Source organism: Bombyx mandarina, chromosome 07 (genome assembly GCF_030267445.1).
Source record: "Bombyx mandarina strain Sakado chromosome 07, ASM3026744v2".
NCBI lineage: Eukaryota > Metazoa > Arthropoda > Insecta > Lepidoptera > Bombycidae > Bombyx > Bombyx mandarina.
The window spans coordinates 9,504,668-9,527,271 of record NC_143214.1 but is presented as its reverse complement, the minus strand read 5'-3'; the positions used below and the strand labels follow the sequence as shown (position 1 = coordinate 9,527,271).

The 22,604-nt window shown below is 41.3% G+C and overlaps 1 protein-coding gene across 3 annotated transcripts; it reads right to left on the bottom strand.

Moving 5' to 3' along the window:
- Nucleotides 1-256: 256 nt before the first annotated feature.
- Nucleotides 257-21,707, bottom strand: UGT10286 (UDP-glucosyltransferase). 3 transcript variants are annotated; one of them, XM_089728737.1, is made up of 9 exons: nucleotides 21,401-21,707; nucleotides 9,580-9,735; nucleotides 5,928-6,015; nucleotides 4,390-4,582; nucleotides 3,319-3,510; nucleotides 2,673-2,889; nucleotides 2,188-2,407; nucleotides 889-1,108; nucleotides 257-586 (listed from the first exon to the last, which is right to left on the bottom strand). In XM_089728737.1, the coding sequence occupies exons 2-9, from the start codon at nucleotides 9,730-9,732 to the stop codon at nucleotides 301-303; spliced, it is 1,569 nt and encodes a 522-aa protein (XP_089584863.1). In that variant the 5' UTR covers nucleotides 9,733-9,735; nucleotides 21,401-21,707; the 3' UTR covers nucleotides 257-300. The 3 variants fall into 3 exon arrangements, with proteins under 3 accessions (XP_089584863.1, XP_028025263.2, XP_089584862.1); XM_028169462.2 differs by lacking the exon at nucleotides 21,401-21,707 and adding an exon at nucleotides 19,049-19,215; XM_089728736.1 differs by lacking the exon at nucleotides 21,401-21,707 and adding an exon at nucleotides 17,944-18,131.
- Between the last annotated feature and the right edge of the window lie 897 nt (nucleotides 21,708-22,604).

Here is a 22,604-nt window from a genome sequence, read left to right as displayed (position 1 = left end):
TAATACAGTAGTCAAGTAATAACCATAAGACCAACAGCACAACTTCGTCGGACACTTTTAACGTCACGTACTTTATTCCTATTACGTGGTAATACGCCTCTGAACCTTGAAACGTGAGACCTAAATCTCAATTACATCGAAATAATAACTGAGATGGGAATTAAAAGGAGTTGAATACATTGTCATGACAATTTCGCCGAGTCAGGGTGGCACCGCCAAACCAGCTCTCACGATAGAAATGAATAAAAAATGAAGATCAATTTATAATTTAATTTATTTTCTAATAAAGATTAATTTATTTTAATTCCTCTTCTTCTTCTTCTTGATTTCATTTGTTTGAAAAAATGATAGTAAAAGATTTTTTATCAAACAAATTATTCTATAAAAGATTAGCGAAATTATTAATACAACGGCCAATAGATCTAAGTACAGCTTCTGGTAGAAAGGCACGTGCAGTGCTGGTGAGCGCAGATGGAGAGCTCCTCTTGTCCTGGCCACGTGCTCAACCCAATGCACCAGCTCGGCACCAGGAGACACCGGACGATCGTGATATATCAACGATAGCTCCTTAATTCTGGTTCTGTAGCTGGAAGTCAAGTGTTTTGGATTTTTTAATTGTTTTAAAGCCTAACCGGCTATTATTACGAAGATGTCAGTGATCTGTGACAATCACTCGCATAGTTTCGTAACCTTTTTGCTAATTACTAAAATGAATTTTCCTATCCAAATCCTACAATATCCAAGAAAAGTCTTTCTTTATACCATTCTTACGTACGTAATTTACGCAAATTGGGTTAATCTTGCAAAGGGGAATAAGATAAAGGTAATTAAAGAGATAATGGCTCTTCTCATATAGCAGGGTCAATCTTGCAAGAAAACCATATTTACCTGGAGTCACTTAAAATTTCTTGAATAGCGACCTTAAGTTCTCCGACCATTGAGTACGAGAAATCAACTTTCTTCGCGAATCCCCTTTTAACAGCCCTTTGGACATTGATAAATTGATCACCAAAAACTGGTATTCCCACAATTGGCACTCCAAAATGTACGCTTTCGGTTGTTGAAAGTAGACCTCCGTGTGTGATGAATAACACGCAATTAGGATGAGCTGTAATTATAATATACTATTGTTCAGACATGTTCCACGATGGAGCTAACATAAAAACTCTTGCTATAAACAAGATTTTTTTTATGCATTAATCTCGCATTTTTTATTGTAATTATATTATTTCCGACGTTTCAAATACTTTACTATGACTAACACGTTATACCACAAGGCTGTCCGCTATGTGCCTTTAGTGTGCTCTCACATAATTCGGTCACATCGCTCGTAGAGGCCCCGATAATTTAGAGAAGCTGATGGTAGTTGGTCAAGGTTGACGGGAGAAGATCACGTGAACGCTCACCTACCCGCTGGCTAGATGTGGTAAGGACGCTCATCGGCCTACCAATAACTGAGGCTATAAAGACCGCCGAAGTCAGGAAGACATGGGGAAGCATAGTGGATCGAGTGATCAACATTTCAAACTAGACACATCTACAACGTCTACAAAACGCTTTAAGTCTTTCGCTGAAAAGCTGATAATACTACACAAAATTTTGCTCAAGATTATATAGATATGTTATATGTAATAGCTGATATGATATAGATGATAGTTCAATATCTGAATAATAAGTTGTTTGAACAACGGTGGTAATCAGTAATGAAAATATAAATTCGCGAGAAAGAGGTTCTTAGACATGGTCTTTTACAAATGGTGATGAGTCCAAACCACCCTATTTTTCCCGAGAAGCAATCATGGATAAAACCTTTTTACAAGTCGTCGTACACTTCAATTGAGATTTAAAGACAATATCTCAAATGGTCGTTCTGATAACGTTACACCCTCTACAGAGCATTTCCAGTAATCATTTCCCCACACATCACAAAACGTCTGCTATAAACTCCCGCCCTCTCAATTTACGACCAAGCTATTGTTTCACCAGTAGTATGATGCTATCTTATTTATTTTTATCAGGTTAGTAAATTCACTTGCGCTCGTGACGAGTATCTATTGTACATTCCAAAAAATTGAATTGTAGACTTAGTATTCACAATTTAAAGGTTGTAAATATTGACAAAGGTATTTGTGTGAATATAGGTAGAAAGCCTAAAATGTCCACAGTGAAATAATTAAATTAACTCACATAAAATACTTGGTTGTGGTGCCCAATTTACGATGTGGACATTTTTCGGGAGATTCGGGAAGTCTTCTTCAAACTTCCAGATAATAGTCTGTTTCAATTCACCGAACATTTTTACAAGATTCTGCTTCATCTCATCTGGCATTTCTGTACTCTTCAAATTTGATCCCATACTGAAATAGATGACACCGTGCTTTGCGTTTTCCATTATCTCTTTGAGGTCCTGTGAAATTCCAAAATACGTTTCTATTTCTTATCCTTATAGGATCGACTCAAATGTATATGTGAGGTTTAGCTGCGAAACTCAAAATGCGGGTTCGCCAAATCCTCATGTTTTATTTTGATTTAACTTAAACTTTTACGATGTGACGTCTGATGTAATTTCTGGTAGCTTTACGCTGCTATACGAATAATATATACTTATTTAGTAAATTACATTATTTACAAACAGCGAATTGTTTGGGTTTAAATATTTTTACAGTACGTACAGCTGGTAAAGGTTTCACAACTTCTTCTATATGGTATCCAGCGATGGGTTTGTAGCTCTGCGGAGTTCCAGTTGCTTCTCCCAAAGATACATGCGAATTCCCGAGTACTAAAGAAGCATTGAACTTCAAATCCTCAAACGAAGGCGCCTTCCTACCTTTTTTTTCAATGAGTGGCCTCACTAATCTGTCGTACGATATCTCTTGATCATCAATGAGCCTAGTAAGTAAAGTTAGTGATAATAAGTAAATATAATTTTGCCTTAGACATAATAACTCGGGGAAGTCGATATTATTTACAATCCTAATAAGATTATGTTGAATCAATGAAATTTAAAAAATATTAAAATCTAATTAGTTTAAATAATCCTAACCTTCAGACCACACGCTGGTTATTTCCACATCAGCAAAAATGTTTACCTAATGAAACTTGTAAATAAACTTGGATTTTATATTTATTAATACATGCATATAAGATACTGACTAAGCTTTAAATCAACTAGAGCCGTTTATAATTATTTGAAGTTAAAATGCCCTTTTTAAAATCTTCACATTTCGTCACGCGTTACCGATGAAATTAGATCTTAAAGTAACTTTTACATCAAAGCTATCCGATTCACGTTCACTGGTTCGCTGATGCAATACTTACAATATGTAACTAGTGCGAATTTGAATCCAGAGTTCCTTGACTCTTTGCAAGAACGTAAATGGAGGAATACTGGAAGATATAGAATCCCCGTTGTAGGCTGGATTTAGATTTCCATCGATGAGCCTCGTCACCAACCAGTGAGGCTCCATGGTCGACAACCATATAAGTGGAACGTCGAATACCGCAGCATAACTAAAATAAATAAATAAATAAAAAATTAAAAAAAAAGCGTGGGGTGCTTTTTAAGATATTATTGAAATAATAAATTCTTCTACTCATATCTGTCAGAAAAATATTTATAACTAATAACACCATGCACCACCACCAGGCCTTTGCCAAGTAGCAAACGGACTTACAGAAAGTAAAGAAGCACCAAATACGTGAACAACTTGTAAAATACATAAATACATATATCAGTATAAGTGCAGTAGTTTAAGAAATATACCTATAATTGTATATCAGTTGTCCGAATAAAAGACTTTATTATTATTATTATACACAGCTTTTGGATTTAATTTTAAATTTAATTTGAGGATATACGACAAAGCGAAGGTCTTCCACCGAGCGGTGATATTGCTCGGTAGACCGACGCGACGGCCGGATGTTGTTTTTTTGATTTTTTTTCTTACCTATACTGATAGCCTTGAGAGGCTATTTCAGCGTAACCTTAACTAGTAAGTGACCTCACGGAGCTAAAACCGGAGTGTTGCTAACACTGGCCCTAGCAAGAGCAGTGCTTCGCAGAATCTACCACCGGATCGGAAACGTGACTCACTGAGAAGATCAGGCGAGAAACTCAGAGGGCTGTATCTGTAGGTTAATTTATTCGTCGAGCCGACGGGTTCGGCGAGGAGGATGACCGAGAACTCGTATATATGTAAGCTTATCTTGAAAATGTCATAAGTGAGATTCAGGTATCTGTCAAATGTCTTGTGTGTTCTATAATGGCTAGCGCCACATTTGAAACACATAGCGCGAATCTTCAAATAGTAAATTAATTTTGGCGCTTTAATGTGATGGCCCAACTCTATCGACATCTAGATATGCTTGCAAACAGAAGTGATGACTCACCTAACACCCAATTCGCAATACATCCACTCGACGATAACAACATCGAAGGTCTTATTCGGGTCCTCGAGCAACTTTTTAACTTGCTCATGCTCCAGAGTAGCTTCCTGTATTTGTTTCATGAAATAAAACATAAACTCGTTGTCTATTACGTTTACCTCTTTGTTTAGAACTCTCTTCAAATCTAATCCACCCTCTAAAAGTGTAAACAAATTTTATGATTTACATCAGTGATTCCCAAAGTGGTCTATATCGACCCCTAGGGGTCTATGACAACCTGCAAGGGGTCAACGCCAGCGAAAAAAAATTTGGGGGTCCACGATAGTGAATCTCAACACATACACTGATAGTGCCTATTTACTTACATCATACTATCTTTTAATATCAAGACATTACATTAACCCTTACAAAATTGACGCCAAATGTTGATAATTTATTATTAAAGCATCAGGTTCATCCTTCTCACTAAAAATATTGACTTATTGCTTATGTTATTTTATTTATAGTTTATTTTATGTTACGTATATTTTACACAACTGATACAAAATTTTATTTTGAGTAGTTTTAATTTAAATTTAATTAATAAATGTATAAATTAACATGACGTGTTTTTACTTTAAGTTTTTAACACTAAACTTTACTACAGTAAAAAATTTACAGGAAATCAATATCAGGTAAGTAGGGGGTCTACCCAACACGGAAAAACTTGGCAAGGGGTCTACGACACAAAATAGTTTGGGGAGCTCTGATTTACATATTACGCCACGATTGTAAATTTGAATCTTTTTTTTACTCTAGGCGGTTTCACTCACTAATGTGTCGTCTAGGTTTAGCCTTTACGACATTCTACCTTGAGAGATTAGATGGAAATTTGCACGAATTACTTGATATTAAATTGGGTTCCATAGTGTTATATTTAACCCTTTTAGTGTTAAGCTTATTTCCACATAGTCTGTAGAAATTGCTAAAGGATTTTTAATAAAAAGTACTTTCAAAAAAACTTATAAATTCAAAGCAAATATAATTTACAATCAGAGCATATTTTACAATAAAATATATCGTACCATTATAATATTATTATTGCTTTTATTTTATTCCGAAATTATGGTTATAATTTTTATTTAATTCTGGTATACTATATGAAATATTAATGAATGTATTAAGGATGCAAAATCTGAAGTATATGAAATAAATAAAATAAAATTAATATTATAGATTTTGAAATAGTTATTTGTTCATGTCACACAGATCCAATCCAAACAATACATGAAATTTCAATATTTAAACCCAAAATAACATGTCGACTTAGATAATGATCTGCAATAATCCGCGTGATATCAGGTTATATATTGTGTGATAATTATGATACTAGGTCAGAGACCTAAAGCTATTGCAATATCATTTTCATAATCATCATGTTCTAAAAAAAATACCTACTCTGAATATATAATAGATTCGTAGACATGTTTGAAAGATACTTTAAATAATAGGATAGATCAATCCCTATATCAATAAATGTAATGTGTTTTGTTGTAACATACTAGGTATCAAACGCATATTGCTGCTAACATCAACTTGAGTCAGGTTCGGGTGGTGATTGCCCTCAACGAAAGGAGTTACATATGTCACCTGAAAAAAAACACCTCCATTAATCTATCTGTGACGGGTAGCCATCATACAAACGTAAGATATTTGACGGTGAAGGAATAACATTGTGTAATAACAATCAAACCCGCAAAATTATAATTTGCGTAATTACTGGTGGTAGGACCTCTTTCTTATGAGTCCACACGGGTAAGTACCACCACCCTGCTTATTTCTGTCGTGAAGCAGTAATAAGTTTTGGCTTGAAAGGTGGAGCAGCCGTTGTAACTATACTGAGACTTTAGAACTCATGTCTCAAGATGGGTGTCGGCATTTACGTTGTAGATGTCTATGGGCTCCAGTAACCACTTAACACCAGATGGTGGTGGTGGTGGTGAGCTCTTTCACAAATCTAAGCAATAAAAAAAAAACGTATGGCACTCGGGAACTGCCGCGGTAAAGCTATTGCATAGCATTTTTTATCAACTTATGCAATTATAATTAGACAATGATAATTTAATATTAAAACAATAATAAAACAAGACCACGCTATATTAAACATTAATAAAAGCAAAACATTAACTGTCCCCTTCACACTCAAAAGCTAGACCACGCGAGAGAGTGATGGGCAGACTTTTCATGATGCGCATGCAGTGTGACGTCACGCCACGCGCTTATTCACAAACACTACACAAGCGCAACGTGTGAATGTGTTGAACGCGAGCTACATACTAGGCGTAGTGGGGGTGTCAGGTTATTTTCGTTACGGAATTTCTTGATTCAGTCGCCGCGCTCAAAGCCCGCGATAAAATCTATGCAATAGCTTAAAAATTGAAACACAGCGCTTTGAAATCGGGTGTTAGCATTCACGTTATCCCGACTATAACGTTTCATTAACCATTTATCGGAATGTGTTTCGTGAACATTCTCAACCATCTAGTGTAATTATGTATAGATATCGTTTTTTTTTTCAGAAAATATTATTTACGTAATAATTAATAATCAGCACATGATTGACTTCCTGAAAAAAGTAAAGGTTATTTATTAGTATCGAAACGAACACCAGTATAACATGCGATGGCATATTATACTTTAAATTAACCTAAGGGGCTATTTTATTTTCGCTTAATATCCTGAACAGGATAAACATTTATCTTCTTCTTCTTCCTATTCGTACACTGTTGACAGAGTGGTCGTGGTCATACGTCAGTCGGATACGACCTGCTCATGGCTCTCGTGGAAAATTAGTGCAGTGGTTTCCCGTTGCCTTCTGCACCAGCATTTTAGGGGGTATTTGATCCCCAAGGTTTCTGACGCCTGTTCCGTATAGGTTTTCCTGACCGGTGCATGGTTATACCGCCATTGCTCGGTCGCCATTGCCCCGTTGGTTTTCTAGCAGGGAGTACCACGGCAACCTGTTGGTCGCCGCCGCCATCCGGCGTGTGCAGGTGGGGTTGACGATTAGGCCGGTGAAGGTAGCATTCCGATCTCCCCTTACTCCCCTACCGATCTCCCCTTACTCCCCAAACATTTATAATAAGCTTCATATATTTTTTTATACTTAATAGTTGGACTGGCCGTATACGGATTTTTTTTTATTAGTTTTTAAACCGCTTATTGTATAGTTCAACTGTAAACATGACGTTTCACAAAAAACTAAAGCTTACTTAAGCTCAGTAAGAATTAAATCTGCCATACGAATGTAGGTATGTAGTGAGGAGTACCAAAAGATTCCCGGCCGGAAATGTTGTTGTCCTTTGTCGCCAGACAATGACTTTCACGAGATAAACAAAGCATCTGTGATAAAAAAAAAAGCATTCAATATTATCGTGAAAGATAATTCTCAAGTTTGTATTAGTACAAAATGAAAACTCTTTGTAACAATGTAACAACTTAAGATACAAAACGCGTGAGTATCAATCACTTAGAGCGATCTCCTTGAGACAACCTTGTATGAATAAGCGAAATTTCTTAACCCTTTGACTTCCGTGTAGGTCACAGGTGTCCTACGCGGCGCACTGAAGTAATTATGTCGATTTCTCTCTTCGATCTTCTAACTAAGGCGCCGAAATATCGGTAGGTAGCGGCTTGGCTCTGCTCCTAGCATTCCTGAAACCCATGGGCGACGGTAACCACTCACCATCAGGCCGTACGCTAGTCTTCCTCCAAGGGCAATAAAAAAAAAAAAGTGTGTGTGTCCGCTCCGACGCACGACTGGAGTTTACTGGATATAAAAAATTAAACGAAACAATACGAGAAATAGTTCTATATTACGACAACACGATACACTACAGATTATTAACAAATTAACGAGACACAAAACAAACGACTAACAAATATATGAAAATACAATAATGAGAGAAACGCGCGATCAGTACGAGGCTTTGTGGCGGACTGCCGGCGCAGCAGCCCGGCGCGCATTTCGTGTGACATGCGCATAACGCATTTCGTGTGACATGCTAGTACGATTTTGGTCCCCATAATTTTCATACCCCGGGCCTATATATGTAAATCGATTCTAAAGGAGTAAACTCCAATACTCGTACCAAATACTTATCAAGTATCATGATTTGATCACTCGTTTTTACACGCTTTATATTAACTTCACTTTTATGTATATTTGTATGTTTGTAACTGACTCCTTTGGACGCGGTTTTGACCCACTTTAAACGACCAGATTTCATGGAGGACCGATGACAATTCTATATGAATCAATTAATTGAAAAAAAAAATTGAAAAAATTGAAATTCAACAAAAAAACAGAAAATAAATTTCAATAAATTTAAATTGAAAATAGTGTAAAAAAAATATTTTTTTATTGTAAAAAAAGCGTGGGATGCACGGTGTTATCTGTACTTATCTATACTTATATATATAAATGAATTGCTGTTCGTTAGTCTCGCTAAAACTCGAGAACGTCTGGAACGATTTTGGTCTTGAATTATTCGTGGAAGTCCAGGGAAGGTTTAAAAGGTAGATAAATATGAAAATGATGAAATGATGCTCGGAATTGAATAAAAATAACAATTTTGTTTTTCCTTTGATGCGTCCCCCGTCAGCGTGTTTTTAGTTTTTTTAAACTATTATTTATTTTTAAGCTATCCTTAATAATGCATATTTAATTTGCTTGCTGTAAATGATATTACTCTCCTTATATTTTATTGAAGCCGGTTTTGTTTCATGTTAAATTTTTGTCTTATCATCATGCGAAAATTGAAACAAGCTAAAAACAAATAAACGATTTCTTTTTGTAAACTGATAATAACATACTACCGTTACTATTTGAATTGTAATGAAGAAAAACAAATTCATGTCATAGCCTCAAAAATATGTTTTTTTTATTGCTTATATGTGTGGACGAGCTCACAGCCAACCTGGCGTTAAGTGGTTACCGAAGCCCATGGACATCTACAACGTAAATGCCGCCACCCACCTTGAGATATGAGTTCGAAGGTCTCGGTATAGTTACAACGGCTTCCTCCACCCTTCAAACCGAAACGCATTACTGCTTCACGGCAGAAATAGGCAGGGTGGTGGTACCTACCCGTGCGGAATCACATGAGGTGTTACCACCAGTAAACTAAACTAACTAACTAAAATTTTGCTAACCTCATGACCAGCTTTTAGGAGATGCTTCACGACACTGTACCCCAGGATACTGTGGCTTTTGCCGGGCATAGGGAACACCAACAGGATTTTATAGGCATCAGAAACGGATTGAGTAGCCAGAATACAGCAGACCAGGAATGTGAGCTTGAACATATTCTGAAACAAAAATATGTATATTGGCAGCTATATTGGGTTCTGGTTTCGACGCAGAATAGACATGGCGGGTTTCATTGTCATTAAAAGTAGGTACGGGATCACTTTTTTAAATAATTATATTACATAATGCACTTAAATTGTAAGGACGACATCCTATGAAGGAATTTTTCATCAATCCTTTTCGAACTTCGGAAAAATGGTCTAGGGTCAAATTCGTGGCTAAATTGAAATAGTTGTGAGTTAACATGGTGATTGCACGAAATTTATCCTCATCATATTAATCCTCATAAATACAATCCTCATATGCGAGATTCTAAGTATTTGATTCCCAGCGGCAAACAGGGTCTTCTGCCTTACTGATATTTTCTCAAGATCCCGATAATTTTAGTCGTTGTTTTTAGCTTAGGCTGTGCATCCTCCTTTCCGCCAATACGCGCAATTAAATCAAATATTGAAAGTGGCGAACTGTGAAGCATCTCCAATCGCTTAGGTAAAACTTTAATTTGAATATATTTATCGCGGATACAAATCATTTATATTCATATAATCATCTGCCTATATGGTTGGACATATGCCACCCCCGAGAGGTTGAGAGTGATGCTATTGCGGTGATCATTGCATTTGGCATCCGGCCCCCTGATCACGTAAAAATTTGCGACAGCCACAATTTTGCAGATGTTGTGCAGACGCGTCGCTACCGATCGCAAAACGTCAAATTATTTCGTATCACGTACCGCGATTGTTCGCTTACCGCTTACTGCAGTTTTCTGTCATACAACTAGCGCCAATCGCAATCGGGTAGCAATAATTGGCACTAAAAAGCCACATTACTTTTTTTTTTGCTGAACAAACCGGCAAATGAATTTATAAAAGCGCGTTACATATAAACATTTCAAAATGTTTAAGTGGAATTCACGTTTGAAACGCCAAGTGAGAGCTGCTAATTCTGTTCTTTTCGATGAAGCGTTACTAAAAATAAGTGATCTAATAATAATTTTTGCTTTATTTATTTGGTTTATTTTGAATAATAGCTATAAAAATGTAATTGTGTAATATCAAACACTGATAACATTTTTTTTGTAATCATTTGTTAATTTGTAATAAAAAAAAATAGTTGTATAAGTACGTTACGTACCTGTTTTAAAAAAGAATGGATCAAAATTATAGCCTAATTTATTAATTTCATTATCAATTAAGTAAGTACATAAGCTCACAACCCATTTAGTGTTAAGAGGTATAGACCTCACAACGTGAATGCCGCCCCCACCTTTAGAAACGAGGTCTGAGTCTCAACTGTATACAAAAACGGCTGCCCCATTCTTTAAACTGCAACGCATTACTGCTTCGCGGTAGAAATGGGCGGAATGGTGGTCTTGTGGGTTAATCAAACGCCCTGCCGCCAACGATTTCTTAAAGAATATTTGCGAGTTAGATTTTAAATAAAAGATGAATGAATCCTTAACCGTGGAAGTCCTCCATGTATATATTATGTCCTACATGTTTCATTGGATTTACTGATATCTGCCTGCGGGATTCTAACACTGGTTCAATCGCATCGGTATTAGAAAGTCGGCCGTCTTTACTACACCGCTTAGGCCACGACGATTTCAAATTAAATTCTAAAATAAATGAGTTAGTTTGATGGTTTTATCCAACCAGTCGACAATATTCTAGAAGAGATGCTGCTATTCTTTATCAAGTAATAGATAGTGGATTTGCTTGACTTGGCAAGAGTAGGCAGAAATATAGTGCACTCTTTCACAGCTTGAGGGGAAATAAAAGCTGTGCAGACTATTCAAAATAATGTTCACCCAAGGTCATGGGCAATATGACGTGAATAGGAAACTGCATGTCAGAGACGTTAACTTAATGTTCTATATATTTTTAAACAAATGAATCTCATATTTTAAGACAATTAATAAATATTTATTTTTATAATTGGCCCAGTTTTTCGTCGACGAAGCCATCTTAAGAGAAGCTTCATTGCAAATATCAGGCCGATATTTAGTAAGTTATTTTTATTCAATAATCAGGTACTCTTTGCACTCACTTACTGCAGTAAGAATGTTAATCAATCATTATATTATCTAGACATTCTAGGTTATTAACGGCTTTCATTCAGAGCACAATAGTAAATATTGATGTTTCGAAATTCTGTAATGTGTTCTGAACAAACTTTCCGATAGATTAAGGGGTCGGGCTTGATCACGAAGACAGCGTCGCAAACGCACTGATTCGTATGTATCCGACCTAATTTCCTTAGACTCCAAAGCCCCATTTATCATTAGAGCTCTGTCCATAGTAACATATCTAGAAGAAATATTAATTTGTAAAAAATAAACTTTATAACCTCAACATTATTAATGTACTTAAATTGCCCAGCGTGGTATTTAATGTTAATACTATGGAAAACACAAACACAAATAAAGATCTAAACTATTCTAAACCAATTACACTTACCTAAATCAAGTTAGCAACAATTCAGCACCAGTTACAAAAGGTGTCGCAAATTTGACAAACGAAATTGCTAAATATCTGCTGTTGTGTGGCAGCAAAAGCTTTTTTTTTAATCCTACCTAAGCTGAGAGCCTTGAGAGGCTATGTCAGCGTAACCCTAACTTTTGTAGGTGAGCTCACGGGGCTCAAACCTGATGACGTTGCTAACACGAACCCTAGCAAGAGCCGTGCTTCGCAGAATCTACCACCGGATCGGAAACGCGACCCACTGAGAAGATCCGGCGAGAAACTCAGTGGGCTGTGTCTGGGAGTTAATTTACTCGTCGAGCCCTTCGTCGCAAGCGACGGGTTCGACGAGAACGGTGACCGGTGCTTGAAGTACCTAGAAGCACCGTTAGTGGATCGGGAGGATCCGAGATGACGTGTTTTGGGCGACGTCGACTGCTTTCCATTCTGTCCGCAGGATCGGGAATGTAGTTACCGGCGGCCACGATGAGAGGGTTCTCGTGTCGTGCCGCTTTATCGAAATGGCGCATTGACGCCGACTGCATATACTTACTGGTGGACTCTAAGTCCAGGTCGTCATGGAGGTCGACGTTCCTGACGAACCACGGGGCTCCGACGGCTATCCTGCAAAAACGGGATTGAATGACTTGGAATGATTTTAAGTGTATGCGGGCCGCGTGAGCGAACACTACACTTGCATAGGTCATGACGGGGCGTATGCAAGTTTTGTAGAGTGTCACCTTATTTCTAAGGGACATTTTACTTCGCCTACATATCATCGGGTAGAGACGTCCTAGAATGAAGGCGGCACGGTCGCGTACCGTCTTGATGTGGGGGCGGAATGTCATCCTACTGTCGAGGGTGACGCCTAAATATTTGACCTTCGGGGCCCACGGTATGGGCTGGTCGAACATCGTGATCGGGCGAACGGCGGGGGCGGGGGTATTGACGCGCCTAGTCGGGAGGGGGATGCTCAGCGTGGTGTTCGGAGGGCGACCCCTTTTGAAGAGCACCGCTGTGCTTTTCGTGGGGTTAATGTCGATGCGCCACTTCCGGAACCACTGTCCCATGGTGGTAGCTGCGGTCTGAAGTCGTCGATGAAGCAACGCCTTCTTCCTACACGAGTAGTAGATGGCGGTGTCATCGGCGAAGAGCGCCAGATGGGTCTCCGGAGACCGGGGTATATCGTTGATATACAAACTGAATAGTAACGGGGAGAGGGCGGAGCCTTGCGGGACTCCGGCTGTGACGTGACGGGGCCGGGAACGCGTTCCCTCGACTCGATATCGGAACGAACGGTTCGACAAGTAGTCTCGTATGATGAGCACGAGTCTGTCTGGCACTCCCATGTTATACAGTTTGTATATCAAACCGTTGTGCCAGACTTTGTCGAACGCCTTCGCTATATCGAAGAAGAGGGCTCCTGTCGGAATGGGTTTCCGCCTGTTCAGCCCTAGTAAGATGTGCTCCGTGAGGCGGTGCACTTGATGGACGCACGAGTGTCTGGCGCGGAATCCAAACTGCTCGTCTATAAGAATTTTATTCGCGGATACGAAGTCCCAGAGGCGTTTACGAAGGAGCCGTTCGTATAATTTGCCTATCGCCGGGAGGAGACTGATGGGGCGGTAACTCGCGGTTTCGTTATTCGGTTTGCCCGGCTTGTGTATGCCGATAACGTCCGCTTCTTTCCACGCCGCGGGAAAGATGCAGTTCGTCATAGCAGCATTTAATATCGTGGCCAACATCGTTATCAGTTGGGCTGGTAACAGTTTTAGCGCGCGGTTGCGGATGCCGTCGGAGCCGGGAGCTTTCCGTGGTTGTAGGCTATCGATCGCCTCCTTAACCTCGGAAGTGGTAATGGGGGGTAACGCGTCCGAGGGCGGCAGGGAAGCTCTGCGCTCGACCTCCCTGTCGACGAACTCGGTGTGTTCGGGGTCCGCGTGTTGAGTGCTGGTGGTGCACTGTTCTTGCAGTGCATCGGCCAGCAACTCTGCCTTGTCATCGTCATCGTAAGCCGGTGGTTGGCCTAAGGGGCGTACGAGAGGCGGCATAGTGACGATAGTTTCGGACTTGAGGGTCCTAGCTAGTCGCCAGTATGCTTGGTGAGTGGGCGCGAGATCTTTTAAATAACTATCCCAGTTTTCGTTTCGGGCGTCGCTCAAGCGGGATTTGACCTCCCGCTGTAAGCGACGCATCCGAGTCCGGTTTGAATCCGTGGGATATCGATCGTAGGCCCGGATTGCCGCGTTCCTAACTCTTACGAGGTCCCTAAGATCGGGGGAAAGTCTGATGCGGTGGAAGCTATCCTCCACATCGACTTGCTTTGAAGATCTTGTGATCGCCGTCGAGACGTGATCAGTGAAGATGTTTATGGATTCGACGGTGTCCTCGGGGGATGGAGTTGAATCCGGGCCGCAAGGGAGGATTGGTGGAGCGGTGTCAGCTAAGCACGTGCCTAGCTTCTTCCAATCCACCATGGTCCTCGTATCTGGTTCGCGGTTGAGGGGGCGACCGAGCTGCATGACGACAGGTCGGTGGTCTGAGTCGAGTTCTGACATTGCCTCGATGGAGCGCAAGCGCAGAGTTACGTTCCTCAGCAGTGCCAGATCTATTGTGCTCGGACGACGCGCGGCGTTGTACGGATAGCACGTGGGGGTCGGGGGGTTGAATATTTCGAATGTGAGGTCGTCTATGAACGCGTCGAGACGCCTACCGTTCACATTCGTGCGATGACAGTTCCACCTAGTGTGGTGGCAATTTAAATCGCCTGCCAGAATGACCGCGTCCCCCATACCGAGCAGTGTCTCGAGGTCACTGCTCAGGAGGGGTTTGTCAGGAGGGAGATATACGGATGCGATGACGATCGGCTGGTGTCCCGTCAGCGCGATGCGGCACACTGACGCCTCGATATGTAAGAGCGAGGGAGTATCGAGAGGGACGCAGTGCAGGGCCCTCCTATAGTAAATGACAGTCCCGCCCTTGCGGGTGGAGAGTCTGTCATTCCTAACCATGACGTAATTCGCGACTTTAGGGTCGCGACGCGAGGGCTTTAGGAAGGTCTCCTGCACCAGAAGGATGTCGATGAGATTGTCACGTAGAAACTCATAAACCTGGTCGCGCTGACGCGCGAGTCCGTTAGCATTGTAGAATGCTAACTTCAAAGAATGGGGTTTTAGTCTCGCGTTGCACGCCATTGATTACCGGTAATCAAACCAGCGTGCGCTGGACGGACTCGATGACGTCGATGTATTCGAACGTCGCGTTTAGGCGGTCTTCGGCCGTGACCGCTCTGCGCATGGCGTCGGCGAATGCACGCATGCGGTCAATGTTTATCGCGGCGATGTAGTCGCGAATAATTGTAAAGTCGTTTGAGTGCGCGGGGCCGGGGCGAGGCGCGGGACCGGGCGCGGGCGCGGGGGCGGGGCGCGGCGCGAGTAGAGGTTGCGGCGCGTACCGCGGTTGGGGTGCCGGTGTCGTTCCTGCCTTCGTGAACGGCAACGGTTTCGCCCACGCGGAGACGGTGGGCACCGGAGCCGGTACGAAAGCCGGTTTCGGCGCGCGGGGCGCCGAAGTCTTTGGGCCAGCGGTTTTAGGGGCCGCGTTTACCGGGCGCTTCCGTGGAGCCTTGGGGCATCCACGGTAGTTGGCCGTGTGTCCCTGCTTGCGGCAGAGTACACAGCTCGGCGGCTCCGTCGCCGTCTCCTTTACGCGCGAGCAATCGGTGGTCGCGTGATCGTCTAAGCACTTCACGCAACGCGGTCGCGCGTTACAGTTACGCGCGGAGTGGCCATAGAGTTGGCAACGGTGGCACTGCCCGGGAGTGCCGCGTTTGTAGGGGGCCTCTACGGTGACCCCCGATAGGCCGCACACGGTGCGGAGACATGAGGCAATTTTCTTGCCCTCCGGTGTGGCTTCTAGTGCTACGAGCACCATATCATACGCGAATTTGTCGCGCCCGCTGTGCATCCGGTGCACACTTATGACGGGGTAGGACTGACCTACCAGGTCATTCTTAATTTGCTCGACGTCGAGCTCTTTTGGGACTCCGCGTATTACGACGCGGAGTTCACGCTCCTCCTGGAGCGCATAGGTATGATAACCTATGCGTTCCTTGCGGAGGTATGCGGTCAACGACCTATGGTCGTCGGATGTTTCTACCTTGATCTGAATTCCATGCGGGATATTCCTCGCATGGACGACATTGATCTTTTGGGCCTTAAGGGCCAGGGACACGCGATCCCACGACGATTTTTCCCGCAGGATGACCGGCGGCGGCGCGGGAACTTTACGGACGGGCGCGGGCCCGGGGCGCGGCGACGGGGTTGCGCGGCGAGGGGAGTCCGGGGTTATGACGGTCTTCGGCCGCGAGGCGTTCGCGGCCTTGGGTTGTTTGGGCGCCGTGGGCGGATCCACAGCGCGGGCGCGTTTTTTGCCGCGCGCGACGGTGGTGAACCCTTCCGAGGTTCCCGGTTGGGGACTCGCGGCGGACTCGTACTCCATTTCCGACTCGGAGTCGGAGCCGGAGCTTACCGCTACGGAGGACGCGATCGACGCGGGCGCGGGGGTGGAGGGCGACATCGGCGAGTCGCGGAGTACCGGCGCGGGAGGCGACAGTGGAGAGTCTCTGAGTGCCGGCGCGTCAAGGCCGGCCTTGTAAGCTTCAAATCTTGATATGATGTCCGGACAAAAGTCGCGGACGAACTTAAAAAAGAGCGCGCCATTGGCGTCACTCATGGTGAGTGTGCCCGGGGGGGGCGTCCCCGGGACTTAAAGCAAACTCGCCGAAAGGCGAGTCCCCTGAGTGGGATTTATACCCCCTGCGCTGTACTTGCCAGCAGTGATTTGCAGGGGGGGATGCCTATGCCGTGAAAACGGCAGTCAGCTGGGATTGGGGTGGAGAGTTTTGGAAGGTAGGGCCCCACTGGGTTGTGAGTGCCACAACAAGCGGTGATCGCAGTGGGGGTTAGTCTCGAAAGAGACTGTTTTTTTTTTAAAATGATAGATAAATAAAATTAATAATGACAATGAATTGGATGTTTTGGTGATAATATGAAATTGTCGTTTTCGATTGCAGAACTACGAACTCGAAATACGCTTTTCTGATTCAAGGTCGCGATGGCAGCGACAGAGCGTCCGGAATGCAAAACAAAGTCGCGATCAAAGCGACAACGACGATGTCGTGCAAACCAAACACACAATCGCGACAGCAGCGACAATTATTCAGGAAAACGCGTCCGGGCTCAACAGCGTTGCGATCGGAACTGTGAATGCAGCAAAAGCATCCGTAATACCGACTTTATGCCAGTTGTCGTTAGTTGTATGGAAAAGAATGCACTAAAGTTTCACAAATCGCTCTGCAGAGGCAGCACTAGTGATGGTCCGCGATCTGCTTTTTTGTTGTAAGTCCGTAATACGAAATGGACAGTTGACAGCAATATTTGCACAATATTTGTCTTCTGCTAATTGTCTGCGAAATACGTGATACCGCTGCGGGTTGGCGGTCGGAATTGATGACGCACTTTACACTAATCAGTACTTCAAAACTATTTACATCTCTATTTATTAATACGTGAAGCAAAAACTTTGTATCCCTTTTTACGAAAATTGCGCGGACGGAGGAGTATGAAATTTTCCACACTTATAGAGAATATAGAGACGAAGTGTAAAATGCTAATATTTATTTTAAACAATGCATAAAAGATACATTAAATCAATAATGAAAACATTACACACACTACATTATACCATGTATTTGACGCACACACGCATGCATACTATTTATTGTCAAACTTTTGTTCTTGGCGTCTGTTCTCAAATTGAGAATAGATTAAATATTGTTTGTCTTTGTTAACATTTTTCTATAGTGTAGTCTTGGCGTTGAAAATACAATCATAATAGTGTACAAACTAACAATTCCAATTAATTATAGTCGAATTTCGACTACTACGGGACCTCTAGTTCATTTTAAAATGAACAAATGCGCTTAACAGGTTCGCCACGAAAACAAATTATGCAGGAAAATTATACATTTAAATCACATTGAACGTAACTATTACACAATATTTATCGTAACTCCATTTTACAAATATACAATCGGTGAGTTTTTTTTTTTTTTTCCTACCTATGCTGATAGCCTTGAGAGGCTATTTCAGCGTAACCTTGACTAGTAGGTGAGCTCACGGGGCTCAAACCTGACGACGTTGCTAACAAAAATTCTAGCAAGAGCCGTGAGAAGATCCGACGAGAAACTCAGTGGGCTGTGTCTGTGGGTTAATTTACTCGTCGAGCCCTTCGTCGCAAGCGACGGGTTTGACGAGAACGATGACCGGCGAGATATTATATGACGTTATCCTAAATAAAAATCTCCTCATAAAAAAATCATGGCTGCATTATTTTCAGCCTACCCAGGATATATGCGCCTCCTATACCCGTATTACCCGTAAAGCAACCTGCATATCACTGTCACAAAAAAGCAGTTTAGCTTAATGGAAATGATCAGTTATGACATTAAAATATGTAGATTTTAGCTTATTTTTGCGTTTTACGTAAGGGCATTGATATTGTTGTATCTCTCTCCGATAAAACACCAAGCAGATTTTAACTGATCTCAAGCAGCTATAACACCAATAAAAAACGTTCGTAGTATAAGTAATTTGATAATAATAATATCATCGAATCATAAACTAACGTGGCACGGTCACATTAAACACAAAATTATTTTTAATTGATTCTTTTATCTGAGGTCAACGCGTAAAATATTCTCTATGAAATCATATCGGCATCACAAGGTATGGCATTCGCCATGACGGTGCTTGATTAAAAAAGTATCTACTGTAAATAATGTACTTACTTCTTTCTGATCATAAACACAATACAACAACAAAAAAGCACTATTCACATAATTACAAAAACTTGATAATATTTATATATTATAAGGTAGATATATATTTTTATTAATTAAATTGTTAACTAACAAACAATATACCACTCCAATGCAACGAGACGAATACTGAGACGAAAACTCTGTACATTAGGTTATATTCGTAAGATTTGGACACAAAAACATTAATATCAAGGAAATAGCGACCCAATTTCCATAGTATTAGTGGCTATAATGACGTGCGGTGACTGTCAAGATTAGATGAAGCCTTCGGCAGCATACGTAAAGCCTCCGTTGTATGGCGTTCCGGGAAGATCGATTTCCAAATAAGGGCTTATCAAAATAAAATCGGTGCTTTATTATTACTGCTAACAAAATTGCCGATAGCAAAATTTCCTATTGCTTTTTTTATGATTGATGGATTACTGGTGGCCCTAAGGCCTTTCCAGTTTCACCAGGGCATGTGGGCGAGCAGAAGCTCAGCCAGGAGGGGTGGGATCAGCTAACAGCTGCCCGAGCGCCTCCGAAGGAGACCTAACAACTCAAGAGCAACTGCTTCGCGAATGAATCTACTACCGGATCGGAATCGCGACCCGCTGAGAAGATCCGGCGAAAAACTCAGCGAACATTTCCTATTCCATAGACACTTCTTACGATAGACCTGATCTAATAGTGAAAGTACAAGATTCTTTTTGTAACTGACTGGTATAGTGGCTGTTACTCAGTTAACATTATTCCATTATTTATTGTATTAGTTCCTTTATTTAATTTTAATTTTATACTAGATTATTGTGTTGATAATTTTAATAATTTTGATTCGGTTTCATTTGATTTCATTTCATTTTTGTTTATATTAATTTTAAAAAATTCTGATAAATTGTAATTTTAATTTTATTGTATTTTTATTTAAATATTATGTATGTGAAAATTTATGGGCCTGAAATAAAGGCATTTTATTCATTCATTCAATATGAATTACACAAACGAAAATTAAATATTCGTAAAGCTCCTTAAAAGACACTTTCGAGATTAGAACATGACAAAGTACCAAAATGTCTTTAATTGAATATGCAATTTGGAAAAGGGCACATGTCGCATATTTTGTCAAATACGTTTTTTCATATACATGTAGTTTTGAGGCTTACCTACACCCATTTTATAATAATTCCATTAATTTTCAATTGCTAATTAACACTAAAACATATCTGAACAGTTAATATTTAAAATTTTACACTGCTTTAGAAAATAATCATTTTTTTTTCATTTCCTGAACATTTTACATTTTCAGAGATGTGCCCTTTTCGAAATTGCATAATATTCAATTTGTTTTTCACCTACCCTGAGCTAGCCGGGATCAACCTGAGAGAGCTTGCTAATAGCCCTGGAAAAAGCAGTGCTTCGTTGAATCTACCACCAGATCGGAATCGCGACCCACTGACAAGGAGATCATTCAACAAAGATCTTTGTACCGGGATCCAGAATTTTAGACTGGACTAGTGCTTAAACTGTCTCGGTAACGTGCAAATAAACTACACACTACTACTACTACACAAACGTAATTTCAATCTATACAAATATTACAAACTTAGATGCTTGTTAGTCACGCGATATTGGCTAGTCGGAATTGAGTGGATTTTCGAACAAAGATGGTTGATAGCTTGTATGATATGTGTATCTTAAATAAGAAATACGATACCGCTAAGCACTGACTTCCGCTCTTTCATAAATTTACGTAACAAGGCTTCTATAAATGAATTTTACTATCGGAATATGACGTCGTGGACCTGCAGGATAAGGACTATGCCGGTATTCGAATCCCACATGGAAACACCAGTTTTTCACACCAAATACGTACTTAAAAACGATCACGAATGACTTCCACGGTGAACCAATAACAATTGTGGAATAAAAATGAATCCTGCAAAAATCATGACTCGTTCAATTACTGGTGGTAGGGCGTCTTGTGAGTCCGCAGGGGTAGGTACCACCGCCCTGCCTATTTCTGCCGCGAAGCAGTAACGCGTTTTCGTTTGAAGGGTGGGGCAGCCGTTGTACTGTAAAACTAACACTTGGAACTCATGTCTCAAGACGGGGATGGAATTAAAGTTGTTGATGTCTATGGGCTCAGAAAACTACTCAACACCAGATGGACCGTGATCACGTCCACCCATCCAAGCAATAAAAATAGTAATCAAACAACGACTCGTGGAAGACATAGTCTATATGTGATGGTATAGATATCTATAATACATGATGCCTTGACAACACTGGGACTGTGAGCTTATTCACCATCTAAGAAATTAAAAACGTCATGATAATCACCTTATCGTTGCCACCGCTAATTACTCCCAGAATCCTGATCACGCAGGAGCCAGTCACCGTCGACGCCCTAGACACGGATTACGGACCCATCAGATCCAATAGCCTTTGCATTAGACGCCTTCAGGTCTAACACTAGAAGCAGACTTAGGGACCCCGGTAATCTAACCCATGCATCAGCCCGCTAAATTTCTCGTCGGATCTTCTCAGCGGGTCGCGATACCGATCCAGTAGTAGATTCATTCGCGAAAGAGCTGCTCTTGAGTTGTTAGGTCTTCTTCGGAGGCGCTCGGGCAGCTGTTAGCAAATCCCACCTCTCCTGGCTGAGCCTTTGTACGCCTACCTGTCCTGGTGAAACTAGAAAGGCTTCCGGGCCACCTGTAATCCTTCAATAATAAAAGAGGGAATAAAAAAAATGTATTATTTATACAAGATTAAAGCCACGGCGCGCGGTTAATGTTTACATGAAACCTTGACAAAAAAGTCCTTCGTCGTGTTGACATGATTTAAATGATTCACAAATAAATTATGAGTATAGTCTTTTATACATTGAACAGCTTATGGTATTTTCTGACATTACTGCGATAATAATAGACATTTTAAATACTATAGACGAGTAGTTTAGTCTCCGATCTACCTTAAGAATTTATCAGTTTATGATTACAGTTACTTACGCTAAGACGTCAGTTGGAAGTATCAATTGAATTAGACTATTCCACCCTTTAGGTCGAATTGCAGTTAGGAAGGCGGTTCCTACCCGTGCAGCCTCACACACCTTACAGTGATTGCATAAAATAGTAAATTTGAAGACGTCGTGGCCTAAAGGATAAGGAATCCCTTTGTATCGAGCGATGCGATTGTGTCGGTGCTCGAATCCCGCAGGCCGGTACTTACAAATTTTTCTAATGAAATACATACATATCAAATATTCACGATTGGCTACCACGGTGAATGAAGGAACAACATCGTGTAATAAAAATAAAACCCGCTTTTTTTTATAATTTGCGTAATTACTGGTGGTAGGGCGTCTTGTGAGTCCGCACGGGTACCACGACTCTGCCTATTTCTACCGGGAAGCAGTAATGCGTTTCAGTTTGAAAGGCGGGGCAGTCGTTGTACTATATACACTGAGACTTAGAATTCTTGTCTGAAGGTGGGCGGCGGCATTTACGTTGCAAACATCAACTAAGACTTGAGCAAGACCACC

Coding starts and splice junctions, on each gene's coding strand:
- UGT10286 (XM_089728736.1), bottom strand. CDS start 17,967: ATGCGTGTGTGCGTCAAATACATG. Junction 4,583..5,927: donor CAATATGCGTTTGATACCTA/GTATGTTACAAC, acceptor TTACACTTTTAG/AGGGTGGATTAGATTTGAAG. Junction 587..888: donor GAAATTTTAAGTGACTCCAG/GTAAATATGGTT, acceptor CTTGACTTCCAG/CTACAGAACCAGAATTAAGG.